General features: G+C 39.3%; 1 protein-coding gene across 1 annotated transcript in view; it reads right to left on the minus strand.

The window, feature by feature from the left end:
- Positions 1-2,452: 2,452 nt before the first annotated feature.
- Positions 2,453-12,087, minus strand: part of CDC123 (cell division cycle 123) — a 39,095-nt gene continuing 29,460 nt past the window's right edge. The window contains exons 11-13 of the mRNA XM_026868021.1: positions 9,746-9,874; positions 7,769-7,906; positions 2,453-6,947 (exon numbers count right to left, since the gene is read on the minus strand). Of these exons, the coding sequence (XP_026723822.1) occupies positions 6,921-6,947; positions 7,769-7,906; positions 9,746-9,874 (294 nt within the window). The 3' untranslated portion in view covers positions 2,453-6,920. The remainder of the gene's footprint in view (positions 6,948-7,768; positions 7,907-9,745; positions 9,875-12,087) is intronic.

Genomic DNA, 12,087 nt, shown 5'->3' on the forward strand with positions numbered 1-12,087 from the left:
CTCTCATTTCTTCCATCTCTCTCCCCTGCTAGCCCAGAACGACACCTGCCTTTTTCCTCCCCCAACAGCTTATTATCGCCTTGCAGTTAATGGTCTCTACTGTAACTTATCCACTCCCACTGTACTGCTGCTCTGCCAGCTCTTTCCCCATTTTGTACTTGAATGTCTGATTTCTCCTTCTAAATACAGTACTTTGCACTCGCCTTTATCAAATTTCTTCTTGTTATTTCAAGCCATTTTTCCTGCATATTATGGCCATTTCAAATTCTGATACAGCCCTGGAAAGTGCCTGTGTGTATTCTCGAGCTGGTGACAACTGCAGATTTTTATATGGGCTATTTATTTCACCGCTCCAGTCATTAATGGAGTTACAGAAAAATACAGGCCCTACAATAAAATGTATAGTGGTCTCACTCAAAATACTCTCTCTGGCTACATACCAATAACTATTCCAACTGCAATTTTTCTGCTGCATTGTGATAATTTAGTTCATTTCCTTCTTTTGCTTGTAAAAAGGATATAGTGAGGCAAAGAAAACATTAAATGCATGAGTTTTCTCTGAATCATCCATCATTTTTTCTTCATCCCCTCATCTTTTCACACTTAATCATGTGCCTTTCCTTCCAATTTCTGCAGTTTCATTTTGATTGATCCTTCCAAGTCCCTGCTATGCCATTTTCCCTTAAGAGATTGCCGCTGGGCCGTCAAAAAAAAGGACCTTTCTTCAGTTATCCCACCCATCATCTCCCAAATGGACCCAGGCACCAACACCCACATTTACTGAAACTGCCTTTAGTCTTTATTCTGCTCCTCTCATCTCCCTGCCTTTTCAAGAGCACCAAATGCCAACTCCACAGCCACTTTCACCTCAATTACCTCTAAGATTTTTAACCACTTCTAATAAGCCTGACTAATCCAGAAGGGCCAGCTCTAGAATAACACACTGTACCTTCTGAAATACAAACTATCCTCTGGAAAAACACCCAACACATTAATTCTGTCTTTTCAAGTCTTCCCGTGTCACTTTCCCCACAGAAAGTAGCAAACACCTTCCATTTCCACTAGACTTCACAATTCAGGGATACTGGTGGATGAAAAGCTGGACATGAGATAGCACTGTGTGCTCACAGACCAGAAAGCCAGCTGTGTCCTGGTCTGCACCAAGAGAAGTGTGGCCAGCAGGGCGAGGGAGGAGATTCTCCCCCTCTACTCTGCTCTCATGAGACACTACACCCCCCACCCCCCACCCCCCGCAGTGCTGTGTCCAGCTCTGGGGGCACCAACATCAGAAGGACATGGACCTGTTGGAGCAGGTCCAGAGGAGGCCACGAAGGTGATCAGGGGCTGGAGCACCCCCCTGTGAGGACAGGCTGAGAGAGTTGGGGGTGTTCAGCCTGGAGAAGAGAAGGCTCTGGGGAGACCTTATAGTGGCCTCCCAGTACTTAAAGGGGCTACAGGAAAGATGCAGAGATACTTTTTACCAGGGTCTGTAGTGATAAGACAAGGTGTAGCAGTTTTAAGCTGAAAGAGGGTCAGTTTAGATTGACAACAGTGAAGAAATTTTTCATTATAAAGTTGGTGAGAAACAGGAACAAGACACCCAGAGAAATTGTGGATGCCCATCATTGGAAGTGTTCAAGGTCAGGTTGGCCTGGGCTCTAAGCAACCTGATCTAGCAAAAGATGTCACTGCCCAAGGGCGTTGGATTAGATGATCTTTAAAAGGTCCCTTCCAAACTCAAACCCTTCTGTGATCCTATGATTCCCAAGCTTTGGAAGCACAGGCACTGTTAATATTCAGCATCAGGCCTCCAGCCTTTCCTGAACCACGGGTGTGTCTGTTCCAGTGCTGCAGTTTATCTCCCAAAGTCTCTGCAATGCCCATCAACCATTTTTGACATATATTGACACCCAAGTTCCTCCTAAGTGTTCCAGTGTACAGATGTTTTAGCTTAACGTTTCTTCATCCACTTTCCTGCCTCTGCCAGTCCCAGCTCCAATGAATAATTCATCTACAGAAATGAAGGGCAGCAGTCTGTCAGGACATAGAGTTTCATGGCAGAAGCTAAGACAGAAACCATTTTCAAGCCCCTCCACAATATGGATTTGAGCCCTAAAGACTAGCTATAACAAGCATTGATTTGTTTTCTTTCTCTTGGCTAGAAATGTGTTTAGGAGTCACAGATCTCTCCTGACAGTTTATTTGTAACTAGCTTTCATGAAGAAAGGTTCTGAGAAGTCAGCATTTCTGACAGACCAGCCAAACAACCTTTCCCTCCAACCTGCCAAAACACGTAATTGGAAGAAACGTGGTCAGGTATTAAGAGGACCTTAGAGCAGTGGAACCTCTCAGCACGCAGAAGTACATTGTTACAACAGTTCACAGACAGAAACAGAGAAGGTTCACCCTGCCCCTGCCCACCCTCCGCCACAAAACAACCCAACACTTGTACTGCAGTGCCAACGTCTTTATTACTATAAAAATCTGTAATCACACATTTCTGCTTAAGGACTCCGTACCTTTCATAAAGCTTCAGGTCTGCACAAAATACCCCAGTTATGGTAACAAGTCTCATTTGAATTCTATGTAATTTCAGGATGACCACAAGCTGGAGATTTTCTCTTTACAGAGGCCAAATTCAAACAGAAATAAAGACACTGATAATTCAACATCCAGGCAAACTTATGTTAAGACAGATTTATTAAGCTTTTAAATATCAGCATTACCAAGTATCCATCAGGAATCAAAAGCACTATGGTCTGTTTCTGTATTATACCTTAAGGCCCATCTTCTTGTAGTCAAAGATAGGTATTTTAGTTCAGTATTATTTCTTGAAGCAATACCCAAACACAACCTGAATTGTAGACTCTTGGCCTCTAAGGTTGAAATTATTTACCAGTTGCCAAGTGCCTGTTTATACTCGCTGACAGATACTGTGTGCTCTTCTCCAGCTATTCAACACCTCGGATTTGGGACCGTTTGTGAAAGCTAAACTCACTCAGTGGTGCACAAAGGTACCAGAAGTATTTTTACGCAGGTTTGTGTCACGCTGCTACCCACCTCCATGCTATCTATTTTGAAATCCTTTCATCTGGCAACACTCTCTTGAAAGCCTGAAACCTAGCTGGTTTAGTTTAACAGTCTATGATGCCCTTAAATGGGCACCTGAACTGTATCTCACTGGGTACTTCTTTCTGGCCAGCACCGCATCCTGGACATCAGCAACAGGTGAGTGCATAAGGAGTTACAGGAAATTTCTATTCAGTTGGAGTTTTTACAAGTCATACACTGTGACCAGAATCCAACAAGTGGTATTCATCTTACTGAGACTTGGAGCTGGCTATTATTCCCCTACCTTTAGGGGTTTTATTCAGATATTATAGAGCACCACTAAAAATCATCCGAGAGGGAGGAAAAAGTGGACAGAGAGAGGTTTTAAAATTCAGATCAGTACAATCCATGTTGCTGCTTATGCTAATCTTAACATTCACCCAAGTATTAGATTGGTGGGCCAGGAAAGATGTGGACAACACTGCAAATAGGAGCCAAAGGAGTATAAACAGAATGGACAGTCTGCAGCCCAGAAGTACAGAAGCATGATTCCAAATCCTGAACTAACCCAGTACATGTCAGTAGCTACTGCTTATGGGGTTACCAGAATTGTGATCCCCACTATCCATCTGGAAGATTAAATATCGCAAGCATTGGCTGTGAAACAACGAAGACTTTTTTTTGGTGCTCCTGGCAGAGATGCAGTCCAGGAACTGAGACTCACTACACTCGAGCCATTAGACATAGCCAGACTTCTTAAGAGTACGACAAGCATATGGTCTATATAAAATGACTTCATGCTACCTCTAAAACTTCTCATGTTTGTCATCTAGGTGAGATTACAAGTACCTTTATATAAGTTTTAAGCATATAATTAAGAATATATAGTTAGCCCTTAACTCAGCAAATGGTGATCATATGATTGAATCATATGAACAAGGACCTAACAATGGGAATTTTGTATTTTCAAGTTTCTGTATGTTGGTTAGGGACAGAAATTGATTTTATGATGACCTGAAATAGAATTAACAGTGTCATATATGAAACTGAAGCATTTTTAATGTATCAATATCAGCCACCTCACCTCCCCAAGAGGAATGTTTGTTAATTATCCTGCAGATCAAAAGGTCGTATGAGATGAAAATTCATTTACAAGAGGAATCTTTAATCTAGCAGACAAAAAACCTCAACATCTGGTTACATGAAGTTGGAAAGAGAAGCAAATAAAGTATGTATTTAAGTTGTAAGGATATGATATTTTGGGGAATCTGATTACATAGAACACATTTTTATAGTGGGGACTCTTTCTGTATTAGGACCTGAAGATGGGACTCGTATTTTTGCTCTGCTACCTTTTATGCTCCTTCATTAAAACTAAGCCCAGAGGAAGTGGCATAAGTTCCTGCAACTTGGAAATGAAGTTAGTTATCAGTGTTTGACTGCTTGGCTGAACAGTCCATTAATTCAGATTGGTCATCTGTTTGTAAATCATAGGGGAGAAAAATAAGCTTTGAATTCACTTATCACTAGCATATGACTATAAAGAGAAGTCTTCGAGTATGTTAAACAGCTGTTGAAACTGATGAGGGATGGAGGGGCAAGCTGTGCCACAGGGCACTGGGTAGGAGACAGGAGTGGCCAAGCATGTTATTATGGTGGTCCTTTAACTAGAGGATCAGCCCAGGCTAGCAAGCAGCAAAGCCATTTAGGGAGCCAGGTGCTGGGCCACTGTTTGATTCCACTGCAATTTGTCCTAGAAGCGCTCAACTATAAACACAGAGCACCTGCAGAAGACTGCAGTTCTTGCAAACGTAGGAAGGCTGCCAGCACGTCTAAGAGCTCTGCACTGACTGTGGTCAGTTCACTTGGTGATGCCACTTTCAGGATAAATAGTAACATCAAGAAGCAAAGGACTGTTAAAAAGGCTCCTGCTCCAGCCTACTCACCTAATGGGATACTCTAGAGTGCACAGGGTCCCACCAAACTGGTCCTGACACCATATATGTTCTCATGAATATCCAGCACAGAAAGCTGTGACAGTGGTAAATTAATTAGTGGAGCCCACAAAAAAGATGCAGGAAACTATCTTAGAGCTTTAAACCAAGATTTGGTATTTTTTAAAGACAACACTATAGTTCAGAAGCATTTACGAATCTGCTGGAAATTCCAGAGCCTTGTCTGTGTAATGGAAATGTGGTTAGATCATCACAATAGCTTAAGTTATGGGTAGAAACTTTAAAAGAAAAAGGAAAGCTTTGTCATCTTCTATGTTTTGAAGTTCCTACCTTATTTAGAGACATCTGTACTCAAATAATCTCTCTGATAAAGGTGAGAAAAACTCATCCAAAATCCCACAGTATGGCAGAATTAGGTATAGCCCAGACCTGAGTTAACGATCATCTAATTTGTGTACAAAAAGCTATTGAGGAGATTCAATCGCTTCAAGGGTAGGGTAGATGTTGTATTCTCAGACTCCACAAGCTTTAATCTGTGACGTTTCATCAATGTATTTGGTAGAACTGGATTCTTAATCCACATAATCTTTAACTAGAATAAGTATACATTCAAAACTGAAGCTAAATAAAGACAGTAAGTAATAATTTAACACCTAAGAACAGATTGTAACCAAGCACCATATCAATTTGACAGCAAAAGCAAGGCAAAGAAACATGAACAGCTTTATACACACACACAAAGTATCACGTAACTGGTTTGAAATAGGAACCAGTTTCCAGGTACTATGAGCACCTCCAAATGTCCTTTCGTTTCATCAGGAATTGTGTATACTGTTAACAAATTATCAATGCCATGCAAACACCTATATCCAAAATTTAGCTGGTTCTTCATCTGACACTCCCCCCACCTCCCAAATAACAGCTGCTGTTAACAAGAGCCTCTGTTTCCCAAAATTTAGCCAAGCTTCCTTCTACACACACACAAAAAAGGGACCAAATGAATACAGAATTTTAAGAGCTGAAAGAGTTCTCTTAAGAAACTAGAGATGTGATATGAAAGAAAAGTCTGAGTCCATATATAAAATTACAGGTTGATGTTCCGTTTAACTATTTATATTAAAGCCACAGATGATGTCTGGTATGTAATTATGTTAAACAATAGGTTTAAAGAAAGCTTTACTATGAAAATTAACTGAAATTTGGTGAAGTTTAACAAATTTCATAGCTTTAGCTACTGTGAAAATATTATTACATTACTTGAAAAGCATTCAGACTTTCAAATTCCTGAAATACAACATTTTCAAACCTTAGGTCTACTATAGCTATAGCTGTTCGCTGAAATGAGGTATTAGCCCTCAGAACAAAGAAAAATATTCCCTCTCCCCCCTCTTTTTTTGTCTTTTTTTACATAAAGTAAGGATGAGAAGCGCTCCCAAAACAATTTACAATTTTAAAAGGTTACTACGGCAAAAAACATACATTCCTTTCTTTCCTTGTGATTATATTTTAAGCAAGATTGCCTAAATTCAGAGAATGTTTTAACTGCACAAGCATTAAATGTTGTCACATTTATCACTGAAGAGTCCAACAGCATACCTCAGTGGCATCAATCTTCACATTATGAGATGGGAAAGCAGTCATTCAGTCGCACTCAGATTGTTGCTTGCTTGCACCATGGTATAAATGCATTTAACCTGGAATCTAGTGAGAACTCACCCTGACCTTTCATGTTTTCCTGAAAAAGATTTTCAGTACTTTTATATCAACCAACAGACACACAGGATGAACACCTCTTCAGCTCTTTCCCTGACTATAAAAAGCAGGTTTTCTTTAAATCGATAGCTTAATAGTTATATTAAATATAGCTTTTGCCACATTTCTTGCTTGTAATTCAGTGTAATGCTTGTTGATACCTCAGTCATCATCTTGCTGATTTCTTTTCTGTCAATGGAACAAGACAGTTTATAATGTTAGAACATGGTTATCTGAAGTAAGATCACTAATAAATCATGACAAGTGTTTCCAGATACCATGGATATTAGACAACGATTGGATTTCTAAGACTTTTTTTGAATGTTAGGAGATAAAGTTTCCAGCAAACGGAACAGAGCAGTATCAACCCTCTCCTCCATCCTAAACTATAGGATTTTATTTCCAGTAAAGAACAAGACTTTCCTGTACATTAACCAACAGACTATACAAGAACCAGAAAACATGATGGTGGTAGCAGAAGTCAGTGGTCTAGATGAAGGCAACCTGCCCTCCCTTCCCTAGCTTACAAAGATGCCACATTTTCATGTCACTGTTCAAAGGAACAAAGAAATTGGATTGAAAAAGGATCAAGTGTTTACGGGTTTTTTCCTAATATACTTTTCTTCTAACTTTTAAAGAAGTTCTTAAAAGCACGAGCTACAGGCATTCAAAAAATACATTTCCGTTTTTACTACTTTTGTATTTACATTTAAATAAGAAAGAAAACAGCTAGGTCCTTCTGGAAGATTTGTGAAACTACATTCATTGCTTCTATAAAGATAGAATTAATTAACTGAAGTGAGATCAGTATGAAAGCTTGCTCTTTCTGAAAAAAAAAAAAAAAAAAAATAAAAAAAAAAAATCAACCCAACAATACACTGTATGATGGCTTCATACATTACTTCTGTAATTATGCAACCTACGTTAATCACAAAAGCACAATTCCAGGCACTTTGATGTTGCCATTTCACAAAGATGGAAGGTCAGAAATTGTTTTCATTGCTTCTTACCAGTTTAAGAAAGTCAATCAATTTGTGAACATCCTCTCCTGTAGAAAGGTCCACAAAATCTTTCGGCAGTCGGTAACTCAGGTATGGACTAGGCTGGACAGTAACTTTACTGTTCGTACAACGGAAAACTGGACAGTCCTTTGGAAAAGATATTGGATAAGACAAGAACAGTGTATGCGAATAAAGCTAGCGATGCTCCTCAAACTCCTCCGTGAGATTGTCTGAGTCACTTTGCCAATAAGTTTGCTTGGCATTCATTCAACTAAACCTGCACTTTCTAAGTATTGTAGTTTTCTTATTAAAAACTCTGCCCACTTAAGAGCAAATGTTAAAATGTTAATAACAATCAAATAAATAAATTCATTCCTTCACTTTAAAGTTTCTGCAATGTATTCATTATTAATGCATTTAACATAGATACACTTATAACAGTAATGCAATAACTGTACAGCTGTAATAATGGAGCTATAAGGAACTCTGGGCAATAGTACCTCTATAAATATGTGGATAAAGAAAATCTTTACAACAGAATCCCTAAACTTGCCTTCACAGGTTCCTTGCTTAAACCCATGTTTGCAAATATAGCCTTACTGAAATGATGCTCTAAGCTTTCCAACCAATTCACTTGTGGAAAAAAAAAAATACCCCCAAAATATCTCTAAACACTCAATTGTAGCAACAGGTTTTGGGTAACTTGATATAATTTTCAGTTCTACACACTGACATGCAAGATTAATACCCACTGTAGGGCAGTAAGCAGCTTCATTTTAAAGACAGAAGATCGGTAACTTCACAACAGATTCTGTGATTGGATGTAAGCTGATGAAGACAAATCATTCGACTTTTCATCCAGGCTTACACCAGAGAAAACTGGCACTGAGAAAAGAAATCCTCAAAACAAAATTCAGGTGTCCCATGGACAGCTCAAGAATTGGGAGTGTGTTTTAATAAAGGAGACACAGCTTTTAGCAGAAAGGTTTATTGAATGGGTTTTCATACAGCAATAGCCACACGGTGAGACTAAGAGAAAACAGGATGAATGACAGCCTGTAGAGTGGTGTATTTCCCTTGCAATGTGTTATGAAAATGGTGACAGAACTAAAGCAAAGTTCAAATGTTAAAATCAGCTCAATAAAGCATGTCATTTCAGTTACCTCTAATGCAGTTTAACAGCTAGAAAATAAAGAAAAGCCCATGCTATCTGACTAACCTTCTCAGACAACTACCAAGTATTTCCCAAGATCCAGTAACATACTACTTTGTATCTTCTAAGCAGCTGTCCAAGGACTACTTAACATGTAAGGACTCTGTCTCAAGCATGCAGCGAGAAAAAAGCTGGAGTACAAATAAATGAAGACTATTCCTCTCTGTATTAACGGGAAGTTACTTGTTTTTACAGAGGCAATGCAGCTTGGAAGAGGGATAGAAAAGCCCTGCTCTGCAAGTCCAGGGAGTTCAACCAGAGGACAAGGTTTCCCTGAGGGTATTCGATATGAGGAAGAGACAGAAGTTAAGTTGTTTTTTGCCTCCCCCCAAACATAAATCTGAAGCTCTGGGAAACTGTATGACAGATTATCAGGAACAAAGCAGAACTTTAAGTGATTAAATAGAAAAGTAACAGATTTTAAGAGAAATTGAAAGGAGCACAAAACTGCGTAAAAGCAAGTTTCAGGGCATCTTCACAATGTGGTCAAAGCTGTAATATAAGCTTGTACTGTTTGAAATAAAAATTCCCTTGCCTTCATCTAAAAGTAGCAAGGATACTTGTTGAGATTAACTACTGTCTAATAAGGTAGATTCTACTTACAAAGAGTTTACATTTCATGAGTTAAGGACATCCATTTACTTCAATTGGATTTACTAGAAGAGGGAAGAAAGCAAAGAAGAGAAGAGGGAAGGCAAAGAAGAGGGAAAGACAAACCCCGCTATAATGTCTGTTGGATATATCAGCCAGCCTCCCTCATCACACAGCTGTACCTGTTCAGTTGTTTCCCCTTCATCATGGTCTCCTTTCAAGTTTTTCCCAGAGGTCAGTTCTTCCCACGTAAACAGCAGGGAGTCTGTTACTTCCCCAAATGGGTTAAAATCTATTAACCAAGTCCTACCCTGCAATGGAACAATAGAAGAATTAAAACAAGCCACAGAATTAAAAAAAACAAAAAACAAAAAAACAAAACACAAAACCCACATATACTTACATTACTGTAGTATGTTTTGCCTTTAGATAAAAAGATGTCAAAATTGAAATCACCTGGTTTTAAGCACTTAAAGTATTCTAACATCCTTCACATTATACACAGTTTTAAAACACAGCAAGCTATGACTTACTGTTTTTATTTTTTTTAAACAGAAGATCAGACAGAGCTCAAACAACCTGAATTCAGTTCTCTGCAAGGTGCTGTCAGATGAGACCACAGAAGTTTTGTCTAATCCCCACAGTCCTCCAAGATCCCCAGACAGCATGAACAAGGAACAGAGAAAAAGAGAAAAAAAAAATCCAAAACAAACCCACCCAAAAAGAGATTTTGCTTTCCATCAAAAGCCACCTCAGTACTGCTGTATGTTCAGCAACCTAGAATTGCTGTTCTTGGCCTCAGAAGGGACCCTAAAAACATAGAGCAGCATCTGCAAAATGCTAGTGGAGATCATGAAAGCTGAAAGGTTGTGCACAGATAAAGATAAATAAAGAATAACTTAAAGACATTTTTAATATAGCCATTACTAGTAGTCCAGAATAGTTTTACTCCTGCCTCATCTTTCAGATTTGGTGGTATGCTCAACACTATGTCTGTTTTACAACTGAAAAATGAAAGCGGAGAGACTAACAAAACATTAATTAAAGGTAACAGAGGTGTCAGCAGGGGAGCAAGAAACAGTTTGCGTTCCTTGAGTCATCTCAAGATACAACCCCCAACATAGGGCCATTTTTTCTTACCAAAGAAAGTGTTAGCTACTCTAATAAAGTACAACATAATAAATTATAATGAAACATGACTACAACTGCTAGTAAGAATTTACAAAACAAGCATTACATCTGGAAGAAATCAGCTCTATCAAATATATAAAGAAAAAGGTTGTAACATAAGCAGGACTGAAGGGTTTTGTTGTGTTTACTAAAGATCAACTGGAAATGGAAACCAAACCTGAAAACTGTAGCAACTAAAAACTTAATTTGCTTTCTTTCTTTCCCTCACTCCTGAAGGATCTTTCTTCTTTAAAAGATTTTCCCTATCTTGGTACAAACAGCAAGTATCTTCCAACGATTTACACTACAGCAATTCGGTTTCTAACTTGCAAAGACGCTTTTGAAGCCTTCAGTCACAGAGTAACTGGAGACTTCCTCCCCTACCCACACACTAACGCATTCTGGAAACCCCTACAATAGAGAGCAGAAACACTCTGGCTGGTCTGTTGTCATCCACAGGGAGTTACTTGTGCAGGTGGGGGCAGCCCCAGCACAGGAGAAACCACTGACATTACTTGTAAACTGGAACTGAGCCAGCACCGGCCTGGAGAGTGTGATTGCACACAGGCTTTCACAAGTCTCTCTATCTCAGGGCAGAACCACGGGGCACAGCTCTTGCAGGGCAAATTTTAAGAAGGCAATGCACTGCAACAGCAGGACTGAAATCAGACAGCTACGAAAGGAACTGCGAAATGTGGGGACACAGATCTGGTTGGTTTCTTACTTGTTTTGGAAGAGTGAAGAAGCACAAATCTGCATGGCTAAGTTGCAACACCTCTGCACTAATAACTGACACCACCGGTGCAGAGAGCGAAGAGGGGCAAGCCCTGCTATCATTTTCCATCTCTGTTCCTCTTCAAAAGGCAGTCGCAAATTCTCATTAAAAGTGATGTTTTACTTTTGCTAATGGGGACATCTTCTTAGCTCCAAGGCAGCAGGAGGAGGAATCTGTAATTTTAGATTCATTCTATCACACTAGAAAAACAAGCTAATGAACCAATTTAATCACAGACAAAAGCAATGGCTGGCAAACTTCGTTCAGCAGTTCAGAGAATCTTTCCTTGAATCAGAAATGTTTATACTTAATAAAGGACTTCCCTATGAAAAGCTTTCACAGAGACTCCCCCTCACCCCATATACACCAAACTCAGCTTTTTCATAGGAACTCAAGATTGTTTCTCTACAAAAGAAATGCACCCTGGAAAAAAATGAAAATTGATTTTGAGACAACTGAAAGCAACACCTGTTTTTTGTGAGCACCCAGCAGTATTTCTTCCTCCCTGCAGACATCAGTGTATCATCGACAACACCAAGTGTTTCCTTGAGACGGTCTTAAATCTGCACTGAACTTTGG

The sequence above is a fragment of the Athene cunicularia genome (genome assembly GCF_003259725.1).
Source record: "Athene cunicularia isolate RWA chromosome 1 unlocalized genomic scaffold, athCun1 chr1_part2, whole genome shotgun sequence".
Classification (NCBI taxonomy): Eukaryota; Metazoa; Chordata; class Aves; order Strigiformes; family Strigidae; genus Athene; species Athene cunicularia.